The 27,987-nt window shown below is 46.9% G+C and overlaps 4 protein-coding genes across 4 annotated transcripts; 2 read left to right on the top strand and 2 right to left on the bottom strand.

Annotated features, from left to right (window-relative positions):
* The first annotated feature begins 113 nt into the window (after positions 1 to 113).
* anapc2 (anaphase promoting complex subunit 2) lies at positions 114 to 5,866 on the top strand. The gene is made up of 14 exons (XM_041062365.1): positions 114 to 406; positions 619 to 868; positions 987 to 1,308; positions 1,624 to 1,756; positions 1,857 to 2,073; positions 2,585 to 2,704; positions 2,866 to 2,983; positions 3,216 to 3,394; positions 3,486 to 3,627; positions 3,918 to 3,993; positions 4,066 to 4,269; positions 4,589 to 4,721; positions 4,877 to 5,118; positions 5,261 to 5,866. Exons 1-14 carry the CDS (start codon positions 308 to 310, stop codon positions 5,468 to 5,470), a joined length of 2,445 nt encoding a protein of 814 aa, XP_040918299.1. The 5' UTR covers positions 114 to 307; the 3' UTR covers positions 5,471 to 5,866.
* On the bottom strand, positions 5,779 to 12,682 carry si:dkey-16l2.16 (ras-related protein Rab-35). Its single transcript, XM_041062366.1, has 7 exons — positions 12,519 to 12,682; positions 10,095 to 11,005; positions 8,852 to 8,902; positions 7,866 to 7,989; positions 7,637 to 7,761; positions 7,256 to 7,380; positions 5,779 to 7,115 (listed from the first exon to the last, which is right to left on the bottom strand). Exons 2-7 carry the CDS (start codon positions 10,147 to 10,149, stop codon positions 6,966 to 6,968), a joined length of 630 nt encoding a protein of 209 aa, XP_040918300.1. The 5' UTR covers positions 10,150 to 11,005; positions 12,519 to 12,682; the 3' UTR covers positions 5,779 to 6,965.
* A 721-nt stretch (positions 12,683 to 13,403) lies between these two features.
* srrm2 (serine/arginine repetitive matrix 2) lies at positions 13,404 to 20,778 on the bottom strand. Its single transcript, XM_041062229.1, has 15 exons — positions 20,598 to 20,778; positions 19,556 to 19,807; positions 19,240 to 19,335; positions 18,945 to 19,130; positions 18,574 to 18,657; positions 18,422 to 18,490; positions 18,302 to 18,334; positions 18,059 to 18,181; positions 17,745 to 17,883; positions 17,258 to 17,596; positions 15,435 to 17,140; positions 14,583 to 15,266; positions 14,358 to 14,432; positions 14,048 to 14,155; positions 13,404 to 13,912 (listed from the first exon to the last, which is right to left on the bottom strand). Exons 2-15 carry the CDS (start codon positions 19,801 to 19,803, stop codon positions 13,858 to 13,860), a joined length of 3,945 nt encoding a protein of 1,314 aa, XP_040918163.1. The 5' UTR covers positions 19,804 to 19,807; positions 20,598 to 20,778; the 3' UTR covers positions 13,404 to 13,857.
* A 410-nt stretch (positions 20,779 to 21,188) lies between these two features.
* On the top strand, positions 21,189 to 27,878 carry arl6ip1 (ADP-ribosylation factor-like 6 interacting protein 1). Its single transcript, XM_041063158.1, has 6 exons — positions 21,189 to 21,345; positions 22,328 to 22,461; positions 23,057 to 23,176; positions 25,066 to 25,183; positions 25,662 to 25,746; positions 26,836 to 27,878. The coding sequence occupies exons 1-6, from the start codon at positions 21,307 to 21,309 to the stop codon at positions 26,952 to 26,954; spliced, it is 615 nt and encodes a 204-aa protein (XP_040919092.1). The 5' UTR covers positions 21,189 to 21,306; the 3' UTR covers positions 26,955 to 27,878.
* Positions 27,879 to 27,987: the final 109 nt, after the last annotated feature.

The raw sequence follows: 27,987 nt of genomic DNA, 5'->3' as shown, positions 1-27,987 counted from the left end.
CAGTGGTTAGTAAATGGCAGACTGCTGCTGCTGCTGCTGCCGGCAGAGGGAGCGCTCGAGCGCCCACCGCCCGAAACTCAACGGAAGAAGAAGCAAAGAAGAAGAAGAAGACGGCGACGAAGAAGTAAACCCGCGACACGCGAATGTTATTTCAAATTCACAACAGAAGAGTGTTATCAGCAATTATTCTTTATAGACGTTAATAAAACACATCTAAGATATGAGCCGTATCTGTACAAAGCCACCGGAAGCTTAAAGGCCACAGTTCCATTCGTCTGTTAATAGTTTCTGAAGGAAGTGGAGGAAAATGGAGGAAACTGTGATGGAATCGGACTCGGCTGAAATTTCAGGATCTGGAGCTCAGCTCGGGGTCGCCGATGCCTGGGAAACCGTCACTGCAGCTTTGGTGAGTGGGGTCAGAGCGGGGACAGAAGCCAACATGGAGTGAACCGATGCGGCCGAACCCCGTTCAAATATCCCGAGCTTTAACGTGGTCACTCGTTCAGTGGGACGTGACTGAGGACCGGTCACTAACTAGTCGGCGTATTCGGTTGAATTCGACGTTAACGTGTCTTTGTCTTCCTGAGCTGTCATTCACCTGTTTCCGTCCTTGTCCAGGTGTCTCCCGGCTGCTCGCTGACGGAGCGGAGCCTCTCGGACTCCCTGGCCCTGCTGTGTGATCAGGGCCTGGGCCGGCTGCTGGGCGGCTGGCTGCTGGAGACTCTGCAGATGCGCCTGTCTTCCTCTGTGGTTCCCGAGTTCTGGTCCGGACTCAAACAGCCGGAGAACGAGCTGGAGGAGAGAGATAGGACCTGGGTTCTCCTCACCGCCTTTCGGACTCTATTGGACCGACTGGAACCTTTCCTGGGTAAGTAAAAAAAAGAAAGAGAGACATGATGTCTGGATGAGTTCAGAGTGGATCAGTGGTTTCCTGTGTTCCTGTCAGGGCAGTCACAGCATTCAGATAACCCTCTTCTTCCTCCCAGGTGGTTTGGAGCGTCTGGGGATGTGGCAGGATGAGGGCCGCGGTGGTCTCTGCGGCCCGGGACCCAGGGGCCTTAAGGAGCGGGCCTTCACCATCATCAGGGCCCTGCTGCTCTTCTCCCCCTCCCCTGTTCTCCAGGAGCGAGTGCTAGAGTTTTACAGCAGGACCTTCTCTGTCTACATGAACCAGGAGGGGGAGACCGAGGACGGGGCCGAGGTCCCTGACGTCCCAGAGGGAGGGGTCTGTCCAGGCTGTGGGGTTCCCACGCAGCAGTGCTGGTGTCAGGAGGCCCTGGAGCAACTACAGGAGCTCAGCCACATACTGTGAGTGGACCGAGCAACGCTGACAGTAAAGATAATTAATCCACATAGAATAACCTGTAACTGCAGGTTAGCTTCAGCCTTTTAGCCTCTTTTAGCTCCTAGCTTTGGTTTTGTGGCACAGTTTTGTGTGTAGTTCAGTGTCAGTGTTTCCAGCAGCAGCAGGCTGAAATCTGAACATGGCCACAAGAACCAAAACACACGACCTCCATGTTTGGTCTTTTATATCTGAGGAAACGACGTGTTGGACCTGATGTCGTGTGTTTGTTTCGAATGAGGATGAAGGGTTGACTTTTTTTTTTTTTTCTGTGGTTGTAGATCCAAACTGCAGCTGCTGGAGTGGGTGAGCTCCGAGGCCGTCACCTCCATCCTCCACAAGCTCATCGAGCAGCGGATGGAGCAGCACTGCAGGGGCGAGTACGAGTGCTCCTTCCTGCTGGAGTTCCAGAAGGTGAAACACGACCATAAGTTTCATGAAGTTTTCTCAGGATGAGTCTGCGTCAGCTGTTCACTGTTAGACATCCTCGTTTTCTGTTTGTGTGTGTGAGCAGTGGCTGGAGCTGGTGCTGGGCTGGCTGAGCAAAGTGTTTGCAAGTGAGGCGGACACGGACGGGCCGGTACCTGCTCCCAGCGCTCCCAGCACTCCCAGCATACAGGACGGCCAGCCTGCCAGCTCCGTCCTGAAGCAGTGGAGATGCCACATGCACCAGTTCTTCTGCAGGATCTACGTCAACATGAGGATCGAAGAGCTCTTCAGCATCATCAGAGGTGAGAGAACATTTTCTGGGTCATTTCAAAGTGTCCGAGCGTCAGAGACGAGTTTCACCTGAATGGTAAATGTGTTTTTCTTCTTGAAGTAATGCTCCATGCTGAACAGGCAGAGAGAGCACAGCGAACAGGAAGTAGGGATCTGATCATGGTTCACTTGTTGTTCTGCTGCACCTGTATGCACTCTGTTCCTGCTGCTAATATCTCATATCATATACATGCTTATAACATCCAGTCATTACTACTTACCTACCAGTGCTGTGTTACCAGCCATGTCCTGTCATGTTTGCTTTATGTCGCTGTGTTTTTGCACATTGTGTAAAAACGTGTATGTACATGTGTGTCCCAGAGTGTGTGTGTGTTAGCGTGCGTGTGTGTACGAGTAGGAATGTGTGATCTCAATGATTGTGTGTGTGCGCACTGTGTGTGTGTGGTTTGAAACAGTAGTCGAGTGTTTCCCATCACACGCTCTCAGGTGTGAGTTACCTGACTTTTCTCGTGTCTCTCTCAGATTTCCCGGAGTCGAAAGCTGCTATCGAGGATCTGAAGTTTTGTCTGGAAAGAACTAACCAGCGGCAGCAGCTCCTCACCTCATTAAAATCTGCTTTCGAGAGCCGTCTCCTGCACCCGGGTCAGTCAGTGTCCACTGCAACGTCCTGCCTCTGTCTCTGCCTCTGTTCAGTAAACAGGACGAGACGTTTGGACGTTTGTTGTTTGTGCAGCACAGACAGAAGAACCAGACGATATTTTATCATCATTAGTCTCTGTCTTTGTTGAACCATCCGTCCTCAGGTGTTCACACGTCTGATATCCTGACTGTTTACATCTCGGCCATCAAGGCCCTCAGAGAGCTGGACCCGTCCATGGTCATCCTGCAGGTCGCCTGCCAGCCAATCCGCAAGTACCTCAGGTGAGTCGGTTTTTCATGATTTCCATGATCACTGGCGGCTGATGTCACAAACTTTATGTTCACAGAACATTTTCTAAGCAAAGTTATAGATAAAAACATTTCTCGTTCAAATGTTTTAAAAACCTGAGATAAAACTTGAACTAAAACACAAAAAAACTCATATTGAATAAACAAACTTGTACGTGGACGGTCACGATCAGCTGACTGTCAAAGCGTCTGTGGCGTGTTTCAGGACTCGGGAGGACACGGTGAGACAGATCGTAGCCGGTCTAACCGGAGACGCTGAGGGTTGCACGGACTTGGCCTCCGAGCTGTCCCGAGGAGACCCGGTGACTCTGGAGATGCAGGACAGCGATGAAGAAGGCAGCCACCCAGAGGACTGGACTCCAGACCCCACCGACGCCGTGCCAGGTCAGTGAATGCATCACGCGTTAAATTCTGTTCGTACTCGCCATAAATGAACTTCACTCAGAGTCTCGTGTCTCTTCTTCACACTTGTCAGATAAAATAGGCTCAAAGCACCGTTCGTCAGATATCATCAGCCTCCTGGTCAGCATCTACGGCAGCAAGGACATTTTTATAGACGAGTACAGAGCCGTCCTCGCCGACAGACTCCTGCACCAGCTCAACTACAACACTGCCAGGTGCGTCTGAACAGACGGGCTCTGTCCTCTCACCTCGTCAGTACACCATGTGATCACAGATATGAATGACGAAGGTTTCGTTATAAAAATTATAAATTAGAATCAGTTCACTTTCAGTCGTTTTGCTCCTGGTTGCAGTGACAAAGTGCCACTGGCGCCTTGAGCCGAGGCTCATGGGTACTGTAGTTTATCAACACGGCATCCAACACACTGAAGAGCAGGTGTTTGTCGTCATCCTCTGTTTATTTAATGTGTGTGTGTGTTTGTGCTGTTGTTGTGTGTGTGTGCAGGGAGATTCGGAACGTGGAGCTGCTGAAGCTCCGGTTCGGGGAGTCTCACATGCATTACTGTGAGGTGATGCTGAAGGTAAACACTCTCTGACACTGTCTCAGGCCCTGTGATCCTCCAGCATCAGCTGACTCCCATGTTTATATCCAGGACATGGCGGATTCTCGCAGGATCAACTGTAACATCCGTGAGGAGGAATCGAGGCTGAGCGAGGAGGAGCAGCCTCCGCTGTCCCTGTCCGCCATCATCCTGTCCTCCGAGTTCTGGCCTCCGCTGAAGGAGGAGAAGCTGGAGCTGCCGCCGCTCGTGTGCCAGGCCATGGAGGCCTACACACACCGCTATGAGAAACTGAAGGTGGAGTTCACCTGCTGCTGTCTGACGCCACGCCTCTCGTACCTGTGGTGGTTTTACGTGTATTAGTTAGTTAAAAATAAACAGCAAAGTGTGGCAGCAAAGTTTTAAATGCACAGGACCATCATTCTTTTATCTGTTTAACCTCTGTGTTCCTTCATTGTTTGTGTTTTGTTATATTTCTGGCTCAGTTACACTCAGTGGTGTCTCCACCATGTTCTCCATCAGCTGTCGACATCAAACCGCCGGCTGTGATGTCAGTGTGGCCGGAGACGCTCAGCAGCAGCGTGGGTGTAACAGCAGTTTGTCTTCTTTGTTCCAGGCCATGAGGACTCTGAGCTGGAAGCCTCATCTGGGTTCAGTCACTCTGGACGTGGAGCTGGAGGATCGCACCCTCACCAACCTCACGGTGTCTCCCATCCACGCTGCAATCATCCTGCACTTCCAGGAAAAAAGTACGGACGTCATGTGTTCATGTGTTTTCCAGAATTATAGTTTTTGTTTAGCGAGATGCTTCAGCGTTTTGGGAAATCCTCGTGTTTAGCTTCTTAACAAGCGACAGGATCAGAGCTGCGCTCATCAGCCACTGCTCTGAATCCTCGTCCATCAGGTTCCTGGACGCTGGAGGAGCTGAGCGTGAAGCTGGGAGCCCCGAAGGAGCTGGTGCACAGGAAGTTAGCGCTGTGGCAGCAGCACGGCGTGCTGAGGGAGGAGGCGGGGGGACGCTACTACGTGGTGGAGACGGGTTCGTCCAAAGAGAAGATGGAGAGAGGCGTGATGCTGATAGACAGCGACGAGGAGAGAGACTCCAACACCACCACCCAGTCCGAGCAGAGGGAGGAGAAGCTGCAGGTGCCAACACCACACAGACACTCACACTCAAACACACAGACACACACACAAACACACACATGCACAGATACACACACACACAGGGTGAAAAATGACTGTGTGCCAAGACGCCTATGAAAACACTCCGTCTCTGTCCGTGCAGCTGTTCTGGGCCTACATCCAGGCCATGCTGACCAACCTGGACAGCATGACGCTGGACCGAATCCACTCTATGCTCCGGATGTTCGTCGCCACGGGACCCGTCGTTACGGAGATGGACGTCAACGAGCTGGAGGCCTTCCTGCAGAGGAAGGTCAGGGAGCATCAGCTGATGGTGTCTGCAGGCGTCTACAGACTCCCCAAATCCACCTGAGGAGGGACCAGAGGGGGTGACGCTGCATTCAGGTGCTGTGGGAAAATACTGCTCTCCTCAGCGTTTGGAAACGCGTTTGGAAAAGCTCCTGGCGTTGCCTGTAAACAGCTGTAAGCTGCTGTTAGTCTGTCTGACATCAGCCACAGACTGAAAGCAGAATTTCCACCAGCCTGTCAAACTGGATTTTCCTGTGATGTGACTTCATGGTGTCGTTGAACTTTTAGAATTATTAACGCTCCAGGCTCCGGGGCAATTTAATGTGTATTAAACTGTCATTCATCCGTTTCCTTACAGACTCTGAATCTTGATGCAGACAGAAACTGTGGATTTATTGCTTTATTTGGATTCGGACACATTTGCAAGGCAACAGAAATTTCCATTAAAAAACAACAACAACGTATGTTTTGGGCTGTTACTTGTCTCGAGGATACACAGAGTTTTAGATTACTGGCCTCATTTGGATGAAATAAGGCAAACATACAGTGGTGTCCAACGGTCCGAGACCACTTTCCCAGTCTGGTCCCTGCGGTCCTGGACCCCTCTGTACGTCGGACTGCACTCGTCACACCTGTTAGTGCGTCACGGTTACAATTTAGTAACAACTGCAACCAGTTCCCTTTCAGTGGTAAAATATTTGATCTGTATTAAGAAAAAGAAAAACATCGGCGTCTACCAGTGGTTCACCAGTGCAAACGTAAAGGACCAGACCAGTTCACCACAGTTACACTTTATATCTCACAGCCACATTTCAAAGCAGACTGTAGTGTTTTTGATTTCTGGATGTGTTTTATCAACAAGCAGCAGTTTTCTGTTTCACTACAACATGAAAATCAACCTGCAGAGACCTGAACGAGCTCCAGTGAGGTTCCAACACGCCCTGAACTCGCCCGCTCTGACTGTGATTAGACTTATTAGTTATTAGCTGTGCAGGATGTTCTGTGATGCACCGTCTCAGACCAGATGTCAAAGCTAAAACATGCCGAACATTTCAGAATTCAGCTTCTCGCTGATGAGAAGCTGAATTCTATTTCCTGACGTCTTATATGCTAAAAAAAAAAATTATTGATTAACCAAGAAAACAGTCACCAGATTAACGGCTAACAAAAATAATCATTAGAAGCAGAAGAAGTCCTGATCAGCTCCTCCATCCTCAGACCTCTGAAACACTACAGCGTGCTTTTAAATCTGACATGTAAGCAATGAGTTTAAAAAACAAACAACAAAAACACCAGAATGGCCCTTTAACTCATGTAAGCTCCGGCCTGTTACACGTCAGTGCTGAAACACTGAATCCCTCAGTGACTTTAACCACCAGCAGTTAGAACCTGCAGACTGTAACTTGGCATAGTAAAGAGCGAACTGCACCGTTTCTGACATTCACATCTGCAGTCTGAAACTCTCGTCTCTTCTCTCCTAAGGCACAGGTTTCCCGATCTTCTTCCTGCGTGAAGCGATGAGTGGCGAGCAGCGAGCGGCGTTGGTGAGTGTCTGCGTCTCAGCAGCATTTCTTCCCTCTCTTCCTGCGGTCTCGGTCTCTCTGGGCGTTGATGTTGACGGTGTCCTTCTCCCGCTCTCGTTCCCTCTCGGCTCTGTTCTGGCTCTGCTTCTTGGCTCGGAGCACCATGCGTGTGAAGGCCATGAACATCTGAACAGAGCAAAATGTTCTTTAGACCCCTGACGTTTGAATCCTCACATATGAAAACAGACAGATCTAAGTTTAAAAAAGTTTAGTTTACATATAGTTGTACAAATGAAGCCACTGCGCAGAGAACGTGTTGGAGTTACCTCTTCCACATTTATGTTCTCTTTGGCACTGGTCTCAAACACCCGAACACCCACCGACTCCCCAAAACGCACAGCATCCTGGGTATCCACCTGCTTCCTGGCAGGGTCGTCGTTCTTGTTTCCCACTGAGAATAAAACACAGTTTATTATAAAGGCTGATAAAATTAATTATTTTCATCAAACTGTGTGAAAAGACAAACTCGACAATGAATTTGTTACAGAACAGAAACGATTTTACTCATTGGCTGTTTTTTCATTTGGAACAGTGCGAGCTCGTTTTAGTTTCCTGGGTCCGGACGATGTTCCAGTCTGAGCGTGTAACTACGCTCCAGCACGCAGAACATCAGGACTCTCAAACTCACAGAGACGCAGCTGACTCACCCAGGATCTTGCAGACGCTGTCACAGTTCTGGGAGATTTCGTTTAACCACCTCTTAACATTTACAAACGACTCTGGATTTGTCACGTCGTACACGATAATGACGCCGTGGGTGTTTCTGTAGTATCTGGAGAAGGATAGAGGAAACAGAACGAAGTGACGCCACCAGGTGAAAATCAGAGAGAGGAAAGTTCAAAGCATAAAACCAGCTCTGGTCTGGAGATGGTTTACGTGGATGTGATGGTTCTGAATCGCTCCTGGCCCGCTGTGTCCCAGATCTGCAGCTTCACCCGCTCGCCTTCGATGTCTACTGTTCGGATCTTGAAGTCAACACCGATGGTGGTGATGTAGCTGCCTAACATCAGAGAGCAGCACCACAGCATGAACACAACATGAGCCATGACAGATTGTAAACAGAACAAAGTGGAACATTCAGGATATTTAAACCAAACTGTGAGTCCATTCCATGTTGTGTTTAAAGTTTGACCTGCGTTCAGGCAGAATCTGTTCTCTCACGATGACTTTGTCCTGCTTGTGTTCCAGTTGTGTGATGATCAGTTGTTTTCTGACAACATGACCAGTTGCTTCCTTTCAGTCTTGTCACTGTTGCAGACGACGGCTTTGACCTGTGAATTTATTCTGTGACTTTTCCTTCATGGTGGATTTTACATGTTGACAGCTCAGGTTAGCTGGATGCTGTGAAATGATCACGGCTCGAGGGAAACATGTTTGTTTGTTTGTTTGTTTGTTGTTGTTTATGACCGTGATGGTTCCAGGGCAGTTGGAGTGTGTACAGACTGACTGGCTGACATTTACCAAACTGTCCTGTTTCACCTTATAGACTCTCAGTGTAGCTTCACCCACTGAGATGGTTAATCAGCTGGAAGCGTCTGTGTGCTGTGCAGAGCCTTAACGGGGAAATGCACGAAGCATCTTTGAAGACGTTTGTTGTCATTCTATAACAAAAAGTCCATGTTCTACGTGTTCGCCCTTCCCCCAACACGTCTGCATGTTATCCAGGCGTGTGCTGCCCTCCGGAGCTCCTGACAGGTTCAGGCAGCTCCGACAAACCCTGGAGATAAGATGACTCGTCCTGATAAAATGTTTTCATGTCTCTGCCTAATGTGTCAGTCTGACATTTGAGTTTATAAGCTACTCGATACACATGAGACCCTGTGTTAGTTTGATGTGACTGGTGCAGAGTTGAGGTAACTCACCAGAGAAGGAATTGTCTGCGAAGCGGAGCAGGAGGCTGCTTTTCCCCACATCTGAGAGAGAAACAGAAACCAGAGGGACAAGGTCAACCATCACCTCACTCTGAGGACATGAACGTGACCAATCAGACCACAGACAAACCAGTCATGTCCCAGGTGTTCTCTCAGAATGACCAGCCCATCCCATCCTGAGCGACAGCCTCCTTCCAGTAATATCAGAAACTAATAACGAGGGCAGGGTGAGTGATTGAAAAGACGCTGCAGGGAGGAAGGTGATCTACAATGACTCAGCATTCCCTGCAGGATTCTTTTAATGCCCCCGCTCACAATCCCAGTGTCACAGGATTCAGCTGCTTTGACATCAGACTCATGTCAGAACAAGAAAACAACAACAACCTGAGCCTGAATCTGATGACAATCGGTGCACGGCTCACTGCTGACACCACAGCTGCCCGAACTCTGATGCTGTCTGCAGTCAGGCTTCAGCTGGTCAAACAAACACGACTGATGAAATCTGAAGCAGTTTACTGCTTCGTTTCCACCGTGAACCAGTTAGTGGCCTGGAACTGGCCTGGGACTGGCCTGGGACTGGCCTGGGACTGGCCTGGGACTGGCCTGGGACTGGTCTGGAACTGGCCTGGAACTGGCCTGGGACTGGCCTGGGACTGGCCTGGGACTGGTCTGGAACTGGCCTGGGACTGGCCTGGGACTGGCCTGGGACTGGCCTGGGACTGGTCTGGGACTGGCCTGGGACTGGCCTGGGACTGGTCTGGGACTGGTCTGGAACTGGTCTGTGGGGTGACTCTTCCTTACAGAGTCCACAGAGACTCATGTACTCTTTGAGGAGAGATTTCATTAGTGATTGCACAGACACTATGATCACCCACAGTTTGTTCATAAGGGAAGTGAGGCTGTCTTAGAAAATCATATAAACATAAAACAAAAATACTGAGGAGGAAAACTAAACCCTCTCTTTGCCATAAACTGGTCACTGGTCTGTCACCTAAACCAGTGGTTCCCAGACTGGGGGGCTCAGAGACTCTGTGCTGCAGAGCTCCTTTCCTTACTTGCTTCCCCAGGATTATTACCAGCTGATTAAAAAGGCAAAGATTTCACATGTTGTAGAATATTAATAATTTTTGGGCTTCTAAAGCACGAGGACAAAACTATGAGAGTCACTGACGTCTCTGTCTCCTCAAGGACTCCATCAACAGCATGCTTTGTTAACCACTGAAAATGCACTAACTGGAGTCTCCGATGATGAGCAGCTTGAAGAGATGATTGTAGTCTTTCCCCGCCATCTGGACGGCCTCTTACTGAATCTCCAAGTAAAATCAGTTTCATAGGATGAGGCGATTTTCCTGCTCTCCCCAGTGTTTTAGTTTGCTCCACCTCAAAATACTACGAGCTCAAAGTGTCACAAGAGTTTGTCCAAAACTCGCGGGCATTCCCACGGCAATGAGAGAACATTTCCAGTTGAATTGCTGTGCCCTTTTAATTGTGATTTATCCTTGAATTTCATTCATCACTCTCTTCGGCTTCAAAGTAAAACCACAGCAGCCTGCAGAGTACGGAGCACCGCTCGACAGCTCTGCACTTATTATTCATGCTTGACGGCTAAGACCGGCCGGGTGTTAGTTCCAGTTCCACCCAATGAAACTCCTTCAGGGGATTTCCGACTTGTGACAACTCATTGATTTTGACATCCACAGTTCTGTCGGTGCAGCGTGGACACTCCCTCCTTTCTCGCTTGGATGCAGTCCCACGCTGAGTGTAACGTCTTCACAGAGGTCTGCGCATCTAAACTCTGACAGTCACTCATCTAAGGCTCCTCGACAGAGGGATGTGATACTTTGTGGTTGTTGCTCTGACAGCCAAACGGACGGGTGACTTAACAACTGTTTGTAAATCCAGTTATTGCCCTGATCTCCGCTGCTCACTCATTAACTCCATCCCTTATTTATAAGAAGTGAGAAACTGAGAAGTTCCTCTTTTCACGGCAGGTCAGTAGTGGTTACATCTGCTGAGGTTCCTTTGAGTTGATCCCTTAATTTCACTTCAGTTCCTCCGGTGGTTGGGTAGAAAGGCAACCATTCCCAGTTTCATTACCAGAGAAAGGTCTCACTTCTCGCTTGTGTAGCCCAGGTTTAAAAGGTGCTGAACAGAGAGGGAAAAAGTGACAGAGGTTAGACCAAACTGCATCAACACCACAGTTACTTTTTGACTGCAGCATGCAGAGTGTGCCCCTCCTTACCTCCCTCCCTGTTCTTCAAACAACAGCTGAGTCACTAAATTTAACTTCCTCATCCTGCTTCATCTACCCCCCATCCTATAACTTAGCTGGATTAGCTGGGAAGCAACAGCAAAGGCTCCCTGACGGTTAAAGCTAAGCTAAATTAGGGAGCAGCTAGGCTAGCTAACGCTGGGACAGTTTTCCATGAAAACAGGAAAGGCTGCTCTTGAACGTAAATAATGGGACCTTGCTAATTCGAGTATATCTAGGGCCCAGTACGCGATCTCTGCCGGTAGAGTCGACCGCGAATCGCCGCTTAAAAACGTTGAATTAATGATTCTCTGTATATCAGCAGAGGTAAACACCTTGTCCGATACAATTACGCATCTTGTTGAGTATTTCGTTGGCCATCCTTTAATTCGGCTTACGCTGAGCCATTCAAACCGCATTTGTTTTAATAAAAATATGTGATTTGATTTTTGTTTTTCTTGGCCGGAGATCGGCGGTGTGCTTAACTGAGGACAGCTGTATGACGTACAGCAAAACAACACACCTATTCATTATGAATTAAAGTGTGTTACCTACTGTTTTAGGAAAAAAAAAGTTTTGAGTCATTTAATATGAACTATGCAATCTTACCGATAAACCCACAGATTTTTTCCTAAGTTTTTGAACGCAGTTTGGCGTTGAATTCCTCAGAACGCACGACTGTAATCAGTACAGGTCAGCAGAGGGACATCCACAGCACTGGTTCAACGGAAGGTCGACATTAAACTGAGGTCTACAGTTTGTAAAAACAAAACCGCATCGAGACATTATCTTTTATTAATCTGCTGTAGTTGAGCCGCTGAAGTAAGAAGGTTAATGTGCGATTAGCAGCTCACCTTGTCCATTGCGTACTCGGTTTGAGAGCGTTACGCCAATCTTCCTGCAAAAATGCCTTACTTTTCGGAAATTCAACTCGGTGATACCACAGCTTACCCTTTAATTACTCGTGAAGACGCGTGGATTGCGTCTTAAAAGATGTTCTTCAGTTCGGCGCGTATTAAATAGCTTCATACTCACTTGTCTAGACGTTAAACTACAGTTTATTCCAACGGTCATAGAAGTTCTAACTGCCGAAACATTTGCCGTAGGTGGTGATCCAGGAGCGGCATCAAACACCAAATTAAATGAAAAAATCTTCACGTTAAGTGCGAACTACTTCAACCGGAGTGACAAACACGCACAGTAACGCACAAAAACGTCCGTCTGTGTTCTTTAGGACATGTACCGCCGTCGATAAGCGAGAAAAACGTTACAACTCCCAGATTTTTTTATCCAGTCTGGAGCGACGGTCTCCGGGCCTGACCCTGGCCTGCCGCGGACAGGCACTCAACACCCAAGACGCCAGAAACTTCTCACAAACTTTGAACGAGCCTGTTAATAAGAACTTACTGTGCTCGCTTGGTCTGCTTGGTGCTCGTTTGGTGGCTCATGTAGACGAGTCCGCCGCAGACGTTGCTTCTGCCCCGGTGAGGTCCGCTGGATCACCGCTCTGGTCGGAACGTCTCCCCGCCGACCACACCTGACTGTCTGCAGCTGATGACCCACTCTCATCATCTGATGCTGCGTTCACGTCATGTGGGAAAAACCTGTACTCTTTCCAACCGCTGTGTCCCAACTCAGGGCGTATCACTACATCTCATTTTTAATAACCTGAACTTTGCTCGTACGTACAGGTTACACAGCTATATGAAACAAACATGGCTGATCAAAGGTTCAGACATTTGATGGCCTTTTGTCTCTGCTGTGCTTTAAAATTAGATTTCATCTCATTCTTGAAATACTAATGTCAGCATTTCTAGACCAGGATAAGTCATAGGGCTGATTAAGCCTGTGCCTGTTAAACACAGACAGTGAGTGGAAACATCAGCTCTGACAAATTATTGAACAAGATCCAGACCATCTCTAATTACGTCTGCTTGATTCCACTGGAACTATAAGTTAAAAATATCTTCAGTAACATTAGACTTACACCAGCTTGTGTTTTAGGATTTGGACAGTGAACACAGCACGTCAGGTCTGACTTGGTACTGAGACTTGTGTGAAATGACACTACCAGTAAAGACACACCAAACACTGATGTCGCCATTCCAGTTTCATTATTGCAACAGCAGCAGAACCAGTGTCCGGTCACAGTTAACGTTGAGTAATTTTTCCGTCCACAGCTTTGTGTGTTTGTTTCACCCTCACAGAAAAAGCTTGGACGTGTTGTAAAAACACAGAAATACATTAGTATTTCTAACACAAGTTGGATGGAGCAACCACACTTCACACAAATAAAATGCACAATTGCCTTTTATTATTATTATTAACCATTTTCAACAAAGAAATTAACCACGTTTCAGTTTCTGCTCACATTAAATGGAAATTGCTTTTCTGTTACATGATAATAACCAAAATACAGACAGCTCATATCTACAGGTAGAACGCAATAAACGGTACAAGTACAGAGGAGAACTGTTAGAGTTACATTTTACTCAGCTGCGTTTGTGTGTATGCTTCTTACTCAGCTCATAAAAATAAATGTACAAGCCAGCCCTGGGTCATCGCTGCTTAGAAAAACAAACACATTGGTGATTACTGTGTGTCGGCTCAGAACCAAAACGAGTCCCCAGATGTGCATCGACTGACAGCTGGCCGTGAAGTCCATGTTAGAGCCCAGTTCAAACCAGCCGGAGGTGAACACAGAAACAACGCAGAGGAAGTGGAGAGGCGTCTCCGTGTTGTCAGCTCACTTCCTTCGTCTGCTGGTGGACGAGCGGCTCGGCGACTGCCTGCTGCCACTCCTACCAGGAGGGAGAAAAAAACAATCATTTCTAAAAGTCTGGGTTGCACCAGCATCACTTTCTCACTGGTGCTGAACTGTGTCAAATGTAAAATAAAGCTGTATAAAGTGTAAATGTCTCTCTGAGGTTTCAGACCTGCGGCTGGGCGAGGACCGTGCTGCTCTCATGTGTCTTGGAGGAGAATAACTGAGCGAGCGAGAATCTCTCAGCGAATCGGCCGGCACCCTCCGAGGCCTGGCAGGGCTGTGGGAAAACACCAGGGTGAGTCAAACTACTCACTGCTGCAGGATCACATCAGCTCATCACATCATTTATCTTTCAGTTTTTTCCTCTGGTTACCAAAGGTTACACCTGGACAGATGTATTTCACACGTTTCCTGGTCCCAGTTATCAGTGAATCCATCAGTTCAGCATTTTTTCTGTAAAACGTGTTTACTCCTCTTACCTCTTGCTCTTCGTTTCCTTTTCGTTGTCAGATGAGGAGGAGGATGAAGCACTGCTCTGAGCTTTGGTTGTGTTCCTGTTCAAAAGAAAACAACATTGTAAAAAAAATGTGAATAACCAGTGTGTAGTTAATGATTAAGTCTGAGAACAACTGTTTTTATTATTAACTGATCATATATCATGAAACTTTTCTGTAGCTCCCGCTCACTCCCTGTCTCCTGCTTACCCCTTCCCTTGCTCCTCGTCAGAGTCAGAGCTGTCTGAAGAGGAGGACGAAGATGAGGACGAAGAGGATGAAGAAGAGGAGGAAGAGGAGCTGGAGCTGCTGCTCCTGTTGGCTTTCTTGTTTGCGTTTGCCTCCTTGCCGTTTACAGCGCTCTCATTTCTGACTGTTTGGTCTGACAGCTGAGGGGCTGCTGGTGGTGACTGCTTCCTGTTTGGAGCTCGTGACGACGGTTTGGCGTCAGGTTGGCTGCCAGGTGGAGACCTCCTGGACATCCCATCAGAGCGCCTGGAGTCTGACTGGGAGCTTCTTCTACCTGAGGTCGGAGCATGGAAAGAGTCTTTAGCTGGGCCCTGTGAGGAAGAAGAACGACTTTTCTGCTCTCTGTCGTCTTTCTTCTCATCCTCTCGATCTCTTCTTCTGTCTTTCTCTGCTAAGGTTTTGGCGTCTTTCCTTTCTCGAGCCGGTGAGGGGGAGGATGAAGAGGAAGAGGAGGAGCTGGAGGACGATGATGACGAGGAGGACCTGCTGGACTGAGGAACATCTTTTGGGTGCAGTTGCTCCTTTTCTCTCTCTTGTTCTGCCTCCTTCTGCCTGGTCCTCTCACGTTCCCTTTCTCTCCCTCTTTCTCGAGAGAGAGAGCGGCTGCTCCTCTTTCGCCGCTGTGGCGAGGGAGAGCGACGGGGCCTGAGAGAGAAGATTATTAAAAACCGTTATTCCAATCTATTCTATCAATCACAATACACTGAAAACTAACTGATGATCCTGTCCATCGGTTTACCCAGCTACACACAGCATGCGACACTAAATGGTCTACATGTTTAATCTGAGTGAGGTGCCAGGTTCTCGTCTTACCTGCTGGGAGGGCTTCGCCTCCTCTGGCTTCTAGACCTGGACCTGCTGCACCTCCTTGGACTTCGGGACCTGGACCTGCTCCTTCTGGCTGCCCGCTCACGTTCTCTGTCCTTCTCTCGCTCTCTATCCCTCTCCTTCTCCCTGTTCCTCTGCCTCTCTCTCTCCCGGTCTGACCATGCCGCAGGAGGAGAGGCTCTCCTGGATCGGGATGGGGGCTCCTGATACTGCCTTGGTGGAGTGCGACGGGCTGGGGAGGCGGTGGTGGTTTTCTGGGGCGGAGAGCGTGACCTCCTGGCTGAGGGGCTGGATCTCACAGGCCTCCTGGCTGCGTCCCTTTCCCTCCCTCTATCCCTTTCAGCAGCTTTTGCCTCCCTTGTTTTCTCTGCTTTGGCCTCAGACGGGGGGTACCTGTTGCTGCCCCTGCTGTTGTCCACTCTGTTGGGTGGAGAAGGAGGCGGACTGGGGCTGTCCATCTGTGTGGGACTGTATCGCTCCTGACCTTTTGTTTGGGGTGGGCAGTTCTCCATAGCGGCTCTGTGAGGAGGTCTTTCCCTCTCACGCTTGTCTCTTCCATCGTCTCTGTCCTTGTGGGGTCGTCGGGGCGCGTCGCCCTCAGAAACAGAGGCGGAGCCTTCCTTTTTACCATTGGCTAAATACCTCTGAACCGCAGCCCCAATGGCAGCTGCTGAGCTTTTCGTGGGACTCGCCTTTTCCCTCCCTGCTGCCCCAGCCTTCTTCACCTTGCCCTCATCTTCAGAGGATGAGGATGAAGAAGAGGATGAAGACGAAGAGGAGGATGAGGAGCTGTCACTGTCACTATCGCTGCTGCTACTGCCGCTACTGCCGCTGCTGCTGCTGCTGCCGCTACTGCTGCTGCTGCTCTCTTTTCTTTTCTCCGCCTGTTTCGCCCTCTCGTCACGTTTCTCCTTTCGTGGAGGGCTTCTCGTCTTCTCTTGCCTGTCGTTCACGTTCGCTCTTTCGACCGTGTCTTTCTCCGCAGGTCTCGATCCATCTCGTCTACTTTCTGCAGACGACCGGACAACCTCATCTCTCTTTCTGCCGTCTTCTTGACCTCGCTCTTTGTCTTGTTCCCCCTGCTTGTTCAGATGCCTGTCCCTGTCCTTTGTGCTCTCCTTGTCTTTTTCTCTTCTCCTCTCGCTCTCCCTTTCTCTTTGTTGTCCATTGGTGACAGGTGAGCGAGAGGCCTCCCTCTCCTGTCTCTTCCTGGTGTCTTTCCTGTTGTCCCTTTCATTTGGCGCCTTCGAGTACAGATCTCTCTCAGTTCTGCGCTCCCTCTCTCCACTCCTCTCCCTCCTTACTCTCTCCTTTTCAGGAGGAGGTGAGGGGGATGAAGAGTCATGTCTTATCTTTTTGTCTGGTTTATTCCTGTCTTTTTCCCACTCAGTGTCTCTGCTCCTTTCCCTCCTGATCTCCTGTTTAGGAGGATGAGGAGAAGGGGATGAGGAGGAGTCATGTCTGGTCCTCTGAGGAATGCTTTCCTTTCCTTTATCCCTCTTTTCTTTGCTTCTTGAACGCCTCCCTCTCTCCACGTCCCTGCTTCTTGAGCGCCTCCCTTTGTCCCTCTCATTTTCTCTGCTCCTTGAACGCCTCCCTTTGTCCCTCTCATTTTCTCTGCTCCTTGAGCGCCTCCCTTTCTCCCTCTCATTTTCTCTGCTCCTTGAGCGCCTCCCTTTGTCCCTCTCATTTTCTCTGCTCCTTGAGCGCCTCCCTTTCTCCCTCTCATTTTCTCTGCTCCTTGAGCGCCTCCCTTTCTCCCTCTCGTTTTCTCTGCTCCTTGAACGCCTCCCTTTCTCTCTCTCGTTTTCTCTGCTCCTTGAACGCCTCCCTTTCTCCCTCTCGTTTTCTCTGCTCCTTGAACGCCTCCCTTTCTCCCTCTCGTTTTCTCTGCTCCTTGAACGCCTCCCTTTCTCTCTCTCGTTTTCTATGCTCCTCGAACGCCTCCTTTTCTGCAGCTCTCTGCTTCTCTCTGCTCCTTTCTCGCTCTCCTTCTGTTTGCTTCTGGATCTCCTCCCTTTCTCCCTCTGCCAGCTTTTTTCTGTCTGTGGTGGTGGAGAGGGGGATGAGGAGTCATGTCTCCTCTTGGCGGATGTCTTCTCTGTCTCACCGGGTCGCTCTTTTTCTCGTTCAGGATTGGACCTCTTCTATATGGTGGAGAAAAGATTTGCTGGTGTAATTTAGCCACAATTTTATATTCACAATAAAGTAAAAGCGTAAAATAGATAAATCAGTCATACTATACTATTAGCAAAAGAAGCATGTCTTATTGGACCACTGCAGCCTCAGCCTTACCATGTCACCTCCCTGACGATGTGGGCTGTGCTCCTCATAGCCCCGTCTCCTCCTGTCTGGTGATCTCTCCCTTCTTCCATTATCAGCTTTCCTTGTAGTTTGGTCCAGTTGACGTGATCTCACTGGAGCGGGAGACTGGCTGTAAATATCAAAGGGGAAAGAAAAATAAATAGGTGGATCAGGTTATTTGCTTTACCTTTAAAGGGTGCTGCAGCACACTTCTACCCTTTTTCTTTTCATCAACATAAATGTTATTAACACCATAACAATCCGACGAGCACTTCTTAGCTTTGGAACTTCTTTTTATCTGATACCTGTGAGCAGAGCTGGAGGAGACGCTCCTGCGTCGCGCTGCCTTTGCTTTTGGAGGACTGGCACTTTCGCTCTTTTTTCTCTTCTTCTTTGACACCTTCTGTTTCTCATCTGATGAACTTTGACTGGGTGAGAGATCAGTGGTGAAGAACGTTTACACAGTAATCCATGCATTCAGTAACAGTGAACCAATTTCTCGTGTGGCAAAAGAGATCTGATATACAGTCTGATTGAAATACACCTACCTATCCTCTTCTTCAGCCTCTTCTGATGCCTCACTGGAAGACAAATTTTCCAGTTAACGTTCACTGTCAAAGTAAAATTATTAGGTGAAACATTAAAAAAAGAACCTGGTAGTGGAATACCGTTTCTTTTTCTTCTTTTTGGATTTCTTCTTCTCTCTGCGAGGAGATGGGGAGGGACTCTCTGAGCTGCTGGGAGGGGGAACAAAAAAAAGCGTCACAGCCACTTCTCATAGCCAGTACCTGTTCTGTTTGTATCCTGCTCGTTTTCTCACCTGTCTCTGTTCTTGTTTTTCTTTTTCTTCTTCCGACTGCGCTTCTTAGGAGGAGAATCTGAATCATCTGAATCCTCCACCAACCTGAGGAGGACAGATACACAAGATCTTTACTCCATCAGCTGATGGTCTGGGGACTGTGAGACTAATTTAGATTCATTTCAGTGTGGTCTAAGAATGGAAGGCATCACGTGAACTACCCTTTTGTAACAGGGCGCGCTCACAACTGCATTTACTACATAACTATCTATAACTATCACCAACATTTTATTTTTCCCAACTACATGTTCATCTCACAGTTACCTCTAGCTGTACAGTACATGCTGTGCACAAAGATCTTTTTTAATATTAAATGTTCTTGTCATACTCACGTATATTTCTGCTGCTGCAGCCTCTCCCTCTCCAGGCGTTCCTGTTCTCTCTTCTCCTTCTCTCTCTCCTTCCGGTCGGCCTGGAAGGACGATCCATCCACGTAATCGCTTGCGATTCCAAATGCAGCACGAAGACGGTCATTCTTTTGCTGGTTGGCCGCAGCAAGAGCGTGAGTCTCTGTCACCCTGAGGGCGAACAAACCAAACAGCTCTCCGTTACCAACACTGTGCCACCAACAAAAACATTTCTTAAAATGGAGCCACGTAAAATTCAGGTTGTTTGTGCTGTGTTTACGTTGGTCTCTCGGTGGTGGCAGGAGCCGGCTCCTGCTTCTCCTGCAGCATCATGCGGAAGCTGTTCACCTTCTCCTCAATCTCCTCAGCAGAGTACCTGACCATCCAAACACAGAGGAGGATTCAACAATGTACAGAAGTCACTGTGACATAAAGGCTACTATTTTTTTTCTCTCATTATAGCAAATTTGGTTTTGCATTTTTGCTTGAAAATGATCAAAATCAAATAATCGTTCCAGCTCTAGTTAATTTATTTAAACTATTCAGATGAAAATTTGTGTATTAAGGGAGCCTAATGCAAACAGCATTTTCTTTACCCCTGCTCCTCCATCATGTCTTGTAGTTCAGCACACTTGACCTCCAGCTGCCTCTTCCGTTGGTGCTCCAGGATGTCAGCATTGGGCTGCCTATTGAGCTGGCTCTCCAGCCTCTCCCGGTCCTTCTCATCCCGCTCACCACCACGCTCATCCCGCGGCCGTTTGACGCGCAGGCTCGACAGGTTGCGCTGCACGTAGCCATTGGTGCCACTGCCCCGCGGAGTCGTCAGGCCAATCCCATTGTACATGGCTCTGCGAAAATACAACAGAGGTGCAGTGAGTCTCTGAACAGACAACAGGATTATGGCACTAACTTTCCTTAATACTGAAGACCAAGAGAATAAATCAACGGAAACGACAAACTGTAAACAGAGCCGCTGCAGTTTGCCACTTTGCCACTTACAGCATTTTGAAATATTGAGAGACTTTCTATTCTAAGATGGCTGACACGAAGTAGTAGCGACTCAAGATCACCGGCCTGATTGTGTTTAAAATGTAAATCCTGAACTATATAAAAGTGGTTGACAAAATAACAGAAGCACCTGTAAAGGCACAATCACTGAAACATCAACACGAACAGATATAACTCGAGCGGTATTTTGTTGACACAGCTTTGTGTAAAGTGTGGCCCGGGTTTCTCGCAGCGTACTGTAGTTGTCGAAGGGCTTCTAAAAAAAACTTATTCATCTCTGTGTCTCTCGTCAGGTCGAGACACACACTCTTCATTCATGTCCAGAGAATTTATTCAAGGTTAAAACAAAAAAAACATTTAGTCGAGCATTAACACGTGCGCCAAAATAGGCCTGTTGCTACGTCTGTATGAAAGAAGGCAAATTAATGATGACTAACGCTAAGGCCGATAATCGCATAACACACAGGACTCACAAACTATAGCTAACGGGTCTAAAACTCGCTTTTCTGACACTAAGTCTGTTGAACAACTAGGCCGATTTGACGCTTTATGTTTCTAAAGGCCAAACCACACTTGTGCGTAGCGAACAAATCCCAACTAAGCTAGCTAGCTAACGTATTTATTACGTACCAGTGTTTTCTCCGGGAGCGGAGGGAAAACGGTGTCTCAGGGAATATGGCGATAAACAATATCCAGTAGAATCAGACACCGTAACTGACCGAGTACTAACTGCGTCTTCAAAACTGTGAGGAATCAAAAATATAACTAGTTAGCTTCCTGCTAGCTGATCTGGTCTCCAACCACAGGGGAAACGAAATGAAAAGCAGGTGACGTTATACGCACGCACAATACGTGTAAATTAGATGCGTTCATTGAAAATCCGTACATTAAGCATCCGTTTCAGTTAAAAAGCTGGCAAAGAATGTGCGGTAAAAAAGTATATATATAATGGTGAACTATCAAACGGGCGATTTCTGTAATGTGCAGGTTTGCCACTTTAAGAATAAAAAAAGACTTTAATTAATAATAATTCAAAAATAAAAGTAAAATAAAAGTAAATTCTGCATTAGATGTATCCTATATGATACGCTTTTGACCTTAGTTCAATATGTACTTAACAAATTAAAAAATTAAATAAAATAAACCAACAAGACTACATTTCCCAGAATGCCTGCTTTGACGCAACTTCTGAGATAAAAACATCCTGCCAGAGCTCGACCGTTAGTGCTGCAGAAGTCAGTGCAGGAAGTGTGTGTGTCGCTGCTGCTCAGCGGGGTCGTTTCTCTACGAAATACGTAGAAATTCACAATAAAGCCCAACCGACGCTGGTTCAGGAACAATGGCGGCTGAAGGCGACAACAAAAGCGCAAATATTCTAGTGAGTATGAATCAGATTCTCTTCGGTGGTGAATTTAAACGGTTCTGTGAGTTGTGGGTGTGTTCGTAACAGTAACGTTAGCATAAACGGTTGTGGCTAATCCGATGGCGTTCACGCAGCCGAGGATGGGATTTTTAAAAATACATCTGTTCAGTTAAAGTGAACTTTGCACCGTTGTAACGAGCAGCGTAGCGAGCGATTTAGCTTAGTTATTTAATTGCTCATTGGACCGTCCGTCAAACTGCTGCAGCTCGGTTGTGTCATGACGGTGACCGCAGCTAACGGCAGTTAGCCAGCTAGCTAGTTTAATACGCTTTGCCCAGTTAGCAGAGACGTTTTCCTTAGAAACTGTTAAGAAGCGATAATGATAACGGCTTCAGTTGTCTATCTAAGCTTTAAAGCCTGATATCGAATCGAGCTGTGGTATTTTCAGTCGACGTAACTTGATGATATGTGTGATTAGCGCTGATCTTTATGTGTATTTTTTCTTTTTTTTTTGGTTGACGGAACATACTGCACAGTCATGTCAATGATGACACACACCTTAGAACAGGCCATGGGATTTTAATAAATACTTAATTTTTTAATTTAGGATACATTAGCCTATTACTAAAACCAGCCAGATTCGACAAACACCGATAACCGAAAAAATCCGACTGATCGTGTGCACACAGACAATTGTTAAAATCGACCTTTGAATTACAAATATGTTCGCCACAAGGTAAATGGGAATTAGATTCCCTTTTTAAGGGTTTTCAGGTGTGAGTTAGGTCTGGTTAAGGAATACACAGGTTCAGGTGAACTGGAACGCGCCAGAGCTACATGCCCCAGGAGAAACCCCTGTCCCTTACTGCTGGGCAGATCCCTGTCTTTCACTTACACGTTATGCTGAAATTATACAGATGCTGTGGTTTCAAGAACAGACTGATCAGTAACGTGGTGATTCGGTTGGTGCATAATGTTTTTCATTCTGTGGGTTCAGGCTCAGGAAACGGCCCAGCTGGAGGAGCAGCTGCAGGGCTGGGGTGAAGTGATCCTCGCCGGGGATCGTGTCCTGCGCTGGGAGAAGCCGTGGTTCCCCGGTGCCCTGATGGGTGCTACCACCGTACTCTTCCTGTGAGTCTATTGTGTGCTGTGTCATGGGGTTCCACACAGCTGGGCACATAGCTAGCATAGCACTCATTTCCTTCCGCTCAGCACACAAGTCTAGCTTCATACCGGTTTTAAAATGTAATTCGGAGGTGTTTGGATCTGTCTTAAAGTGTTCAGGTCCAAAGGTTATGTTAATCTTTCCCACTGTTATGAAACACAAGGCCTGAAGAAGGAAAAATGTAGATTATACTGGACCAGATTTTAATAAACAACCTTGGTTTGCAGCATTGTGTGTTTGTCAAAGTATAATTGTTGAATAACATTTTATGTGGAGAATCCAGATTAGAACACTAATGGACTGTTTTCTGTCAAGGTGCTGAATGCAGTGCTGACACAATGCATTGCTTCTTTATATTCCCATTTGCACACACCCTCTGTTAATTTCTGGTTCACTCCTAGAGACAGATATTTTTTTTTAATTACAGCTTCAGCACACGTGTGCAGGTTAGGTTGTCTCTCCACTTATGGATACACATTTTTTAAAATCTAACTGCTGTTTGAGTGACTGGAATGAAACAAGTTTATAACCTTGGCTGTTTGCTTTGTCTTCCTCCTCCAGGCTGATTTACTACCTGGACCCATCAGTGCTGACTGGGCTGTCCTGCACTGTCATGTTGCTCTGCCTGGCTGACTACCTGGTGCCCACCCTCGCACCCAGAGTGTTCGGCTCCAATAAGTGGTAAGAATCTGAGGATAAACGTCTGATTGGTGGGAAAAGAAAATCACTGGGTTTTTCAATAAGACCGTAAAGTCATGTTTATTTCCTAAAATCTGTTCTTCTCTTTTAACTTTCTGCTGTTCATCAGATCAGTTTGTTTTGTTGTCCTACGTCAGACTGTAAATGCTGTAAATCAGGCTCAGAGTACTCGAACTAAAGATTTGCTGTGTTCTTGGGCCACTCATGAGCCAAAGAGCCATTTCATTATCACCTGTGTGTAAGGGGGAGTTCTGTCTTCATTGCAGACTTCTTTTTGCCATACCTAATATGACAGCCTGAATGTTGTCACCTGAATCCAGTCCTATAGGGTTTCCAACCACTCCTTGGTGCTTTGACATTACACGGGTCTTGCAGCAGCTCCTTGACTCAGCTGTATTTATTTGACGGTGAGAACCAGACACCCAGGACAGGATAGAGTAACGGCCTGCAGTTGGCACAGTGTGTTGGACGTGTGTTCCCCTCCAGACGCCTTCAGCCTCTGAATATATAACCCTGCCTCAGCAGAGCATGGCCTGCACCCGTGTGCTCTTCTGCACATTCCACAGGCAGCAGCAGACACACTGGGTCTGTTCAGCAAGGAGCAGCAGTGGCTGTGTAATTTAGATAAACAGTTAAAAATCTTATGGTGTTTTGTGTGCTGCAGTTTGCATCTAGCTTTGTCCCACTGCTCTAAAGACACTAGCCTTCTGACGGGTTGGTTAATGGAGGAGGAGGGGGGTGTTGTAATCTTCAGAAATATCCCAGGAGAACGTAGCTGTTGTTCTGTAGAGTCTGATCCAGATTCTTTGAGATTCAGTCTGTGTGAGTCAGTTAAATGGAGCTATCAGAGTCTGGTCACAGTCGTTGTTTGGCTCCCTGACAACAAGGACCGAAATAGGGAACGATGGCTAAGCATAAAATGAAGGCCACTTTTCCCAGCTGCCCGCCGTCCCTTCTCCAGTCGAGTCCTTCTTTCACCCTTGCCAGTGTTTTATCCCTTTAGTCTTATAGTGCAGTAACATGCTAACACAGGACGATTGGGTTTTTTTTTTTTTTTTTGGACCATTCATATGGGACATAACAGCTAACAGGATTCAGGTTTTCTTCACCTCTGGTTCTTTGAAGGATGCTGCCGTGCAGATTTGTGGGTTTTAATCATCAGAGGATACTGATCCCCTAACAATGAAACCAAACTCTACAACAAAATATTTTCATTATGGAGTAATTATGGAGTACACTTATTTTCTCAGTTAATTTTCAGATGTCTCTGATGTAGATGTCTCCAAATGGCCTGTTCTGTCCAGTCAGTGGTCCAACACTCCAACTAGGAGGACTAAGAAAACCAGCAGATATTCACCTTTGAGAAGTCAGACCAGTGAAGACATCAGACATTTGCTTAAAAATGACTGAAATGAGAAATCAGTTATCATAATGGCAAGTTATCGCTTTTCTGTCAGTTCACCAATCGTTTCGACTCTGTGTTGAGCAGGTTGATGAAACTGCAGGGTTTCTTTTCTTTGGTCACATTGGGAAACAAGTTAACGCAACAACACCAACTCTACGGTCAGGGAATGTTGAAGTTGTTGCAAGTATCTGCAATGTGTGGTGTGGTGGTGTTTTCCCGTGGTTTTAAAAAAAAAAAAAAAAGGGCTGTTGACAAGTGAGAACTGTTTTGATGTGACAAACCACAGAGAACTTATCAAACTTATGGGACTTCCTTTTGATGACAAGATAATCATGTTGGTGAATATTTGTCTCAGAACACCCTCTTGGCCTCTGCTTTAAGTGAATAGAAACTATTCTGCGGATATCTTACAGTTAGTTTTGTCTTTTTAACCCCATCCTTGTCCTCAATCTTTCCTCGTGTGCAGGACCACTGAGCAGCAGCAGCGTTTCCATGAGATCTGCGGTAACCTGGTGAAGACCCAGCGTCGGGTCGTGGGCTGGTGGAAGCGTCTCTGTGCCCTCAAGGAGGAGAAGCCCAAAATGGTACATTTTAAAATGTTAAATTTAATCTCAACTCTATTATTAGCTGTGGTGAACATATTGTAGACATCAACCTGAGAGCTGTGTGCTGTGATCTATAGCTGTTTCTTACAGTGGTGAGCTTTCTCTGTGCTCCAGATAAAAAATATCCTCAGCTGACTTGGCTTTGCTGCTCCACTTAGCAGACCTCAAACTGGGTTACAGGCTGTGTTAACTGGGTTTTTCACAGCACACCTCAGCACTGTTAGACGCAGCCTCTCTTAGATCATACTCTGTGATGCAATGACAGCTTTGTTGGTTCCTTCTAAATAACAGCATACGCTCTGCTAATGGAAAATTAAGTTCTGTTGCAGTAAAGCTGAGGGGTGATTCCTTTAAACTCATTGAATGATTCTCTGCATGCAGCCAGGAGGCCACAGTTTGTGTGTTTGGTAGCTGAACTGTTGTGGGTCGGATGTAATGTGACCTCCCTGCTCCACAGTACTTTGCCTCAGTGATCAGCAGCCTGCTGGCAGTGGCCTGGATCGGACAGCAGGTGCACAACCTGTTCCTCACCTACCTGATTGGTGAGTATTTTACAACTCACAGTACCTGTCTGCTTTTACCTTTTTTATCCTCCTGCATTGGTGAAGGACTCAGGTTCCCCGTGTGCTGATGCATTTGTTGTCTGTAAGAAGTTCACTCTCTAAAACACAAAATGCACAGTAAACAAAAAGCAAATAAAGTCTTTAACAGTTGAGTTTTGGATATACATGCAGAATAGATCCCCGTCTCAGATCGAAGTGTTCAACATCTTCAGAGTGTTTTGAGAAGGAATCTTAATTTTCATTCCCAAAGTTCTTTGTGTGGTTTTGTACTTGTGAGCTTCAGCTAACATGTCGGTGGCTCACTGAGCTGCCTGTGGCACTGTTGGGATTTAATGAGAAATCAAATCCATTGGTAAAATTTGATGTCCCTCCACTTTCTGTGAAGGTTTACCCTTTAAATATAGCTGCTGTGGTGAACTACACGCGTGACGATGGTCACACATGACAGGGCAGAAATAGGAAGTGACGTCTCTGTCAGCAGTTGCAGATGTGGCAGGTCATCAGTTGTTCTGCTTCTGCCGGGAGTGAAGTTATTTTAATGCGTCTCATCGTTGGAAGGCTTCCTGGTACAGCAGTGATGTAGATCAGTGCCTGGATCCCTGACACAGCACACAGTTATGATCACTGTTTTCTTCATTATTAACCGTAGACTCTGAGGGAGGTGTTTATCCCTTCAGTCTGTACTGCTCACTGGGATTAAAATGGCAGTGGAAGCACAGTGAAACCTTCTGTCAGCTCTGCTGTGAGTTGTAAAATGAACAGAGGACAAATACTCGTGTCAGACTTGCAGCTGCACAGCGGTGCCTCAGGGAAAGTGACGGGTGGCGTATCAGCCGCTCTGCCGACTGTGTGGGAACCGGCCATCACTTATGTAAGATGAGCTGAGACATGTCAAGTATTCATCTGATGGGAAAGGCTGTATCGGCTTTAAGCAATTCAGCAGTAGTGCCATTTGAAAGTTTTTATTTTTTGATATGCTGTACTTCTACATTGACCACATGAATAAAGTCTTGTGGTAGTCTTAGGCCACACCCTCACATGTGACATCATGTATGTTTTTTCCTGCAGTGAGCTTCCTGCTGCTGCTGCCTGGCCTGAACCAGCATGGCATCATCACCAAGTACGCTGCCATGGCCAAGAGGGAGATCAACAAGCTGCTCAAACAGAAGGAGAAGAAGAACGAGTAGATGAAAGTGTGGACGAAGAGGGGTATCTCTGAAAGATGAACCGCGACAGAATGGAAAGTGGAAGGAAGTTGTTTTTAGAAAGAAGAGCAAAAAGGCCTCCTGCTTCCTCGGCCTCTGCCACAGAGCAGGACACTTTTTTTTTCCCACACATCGAATAAGTTTCATTTCTCCCTTGCACCATTTCACATTTCATCCTCATCACACAATTAAATTTTTTTTTTTTTACTTTATCAATCATGCATGCAGCCTCCACATGAAGGTTATCAGATACTGTCACAAGTTGATAAGTTGATATACAACACTTAACATTCAGCAACACGTGCACACAACCCCCTGTCACAGAGTTAAAAATCTTCCTTCTGTTTCTCAGTTTAAGTGTTTTACGATTTAAGATGTCGGTAATGCTTTTAAGCCATTCCCTCTGCGTGGACAACGTGACTACTGAGCAGTTTTGTAGCATTACTGCATCATTTTCAACCTCTGATTCCTCAACATAATGATTTTTTTTCAGGACAGCTTTTGTTACGTGAAAACAGGTCATGAAAGTTTTACCTTTTTTGCTTATTCTGCTTTGGTTGTATTTAAATATAGAGCTGAAAACAAAACTGGATTTAAAGCAGAACTCGTCAAGAGTGAAACTGTGTCTAGATACAAGCCTCCTGCTGTACTGCTGCTAGCTGGACTCTGGTCCATTAGCTCTTATATTAAAAACCCCACAGTGTTACTGGTGTGGAGGTTTCTGTGTAAATAGGCCTGTCCCTCACTCTGTCTCCGTCAGTCATCCTTTTCTCTGTTCTTGTTATTTATGTGTTCTTTCCTCCTCAGTCTCCTCATTTCTGGTCTGATCTCTGTCTTTCAGCTTATTTCAGTATTTGTCTTTATTGGAGATCTTTATGAAAATGAATAAAGTTTGATTTAAATGAATTCCCACTGGCCTTTACACACACATATATATATATATATATAATTTAATTTAGATGGCTGCTGTTGTTCGGGAGCAGCAGGATTTCTCACAGCTTTGGTTTCCATTACA

This window comes from Toxotes jaculatrix, chromosome 18 (assembly GCF_017976425.1).
Source record: "Toxotes jaculatrix isolate fToxJac2 chromosome 18, fToxJac2.pri, whole genome shotgun sequence".
NCBI classification, from domain to species: Eukaryota; Metazoa; Chordata; class Actinopteri; family Toxotidae; genus Toxotes; species Toxotes jaculatrix.
The sequence above is the reverse complement of the archived record's forward strand: the minus strand, read 5'-3'. Positions and strand labels throughout refer to the sequence as shown.

Bases quoted from the DNA above. Each gene is read 5' to 3' on its own strand.
- arl6ip1 (XM_041063158.1), top strand. From the start codon at position 21,307: ATGGCGGCTGAAGGCGACAACAAAAGCGCAAATATTCTA. The intron at 22,462-23,056 runs GTGAGTCTATTG...TTCCTCCTCCAG, and splicing joins GCTACCACCGTACTCTTCCT to GCTGATTTACTACCTGGACC. The intron at 25,184-25,661 runs GTACATTTTAAA...CCTGCTCCACAG, and splicing joins AGGAGGAGAAGCCCAAAATG to TACTTTGCCTCAGTGATCAG.
- srrm2 (XM_041062229.1), bottom strand. From the start codon at position 19,803: ATGTACAATGGGATTGGCCTGACGACTCCGCGGGGCAGTGGCACCAAT. The intron at 19,336-19,555 runs GTAAAGAAAATG...TTGGATGGTCAG, and splicing joins GACATGATGGAGGAGCAGGG to GTACTCTGCTGAGGAGATTG. The intron at 18,491-18,573 runs GTGAGAAAACGA...TCCCCCTCCCAG, and splicing joins AAAAACAAGAACAGAGACAG to CAGCTCAGAGAGTCCCTCCC.
- si:dkey-16l2.16 (XM_041062366.1), bottom strand. From the start codon at position 10,149: ATGGCGGGGAAAGACTACAATCATCTCTTCAAGCTGCTCATCATCGGA. The intron at 7,762-7,865 runs GTAAACCATCTC...ATCCTTCTCCAG, and splicing joins TTCAGAACCATCACATCCAC to ATACTACAGAAACACCCACG. The intron at 7,381-7,636 runs GTGAGTCAGCTG...TTTTATTCTCAG, and splicing joins CAGCGTCTGCAAGATCCTGG to TGGGAAACAAGAACGACGAC.
- anapc2 (XM_041062365.1), top strand. From the start codon at position 308: ATGGAGGAAACTGTGATGGAATCGGACTCGGCTGAAATTTCAGGATCT. The intron at 2,984-3,215 runs GTGAGTCGGTTT...GGCGTGTTTCAG, and splicing joins CCAATCCGCAAGTACCTCAG to GACTCGGGAGGACACGGTGA. The intron at 3,395-3,485 runs GTCAGTGAATGC...CACACTTGTCAG, and splicing joins CCCCACCGACGCCGTGCCAG to ATAAAATAGGCTCAAAGCAC.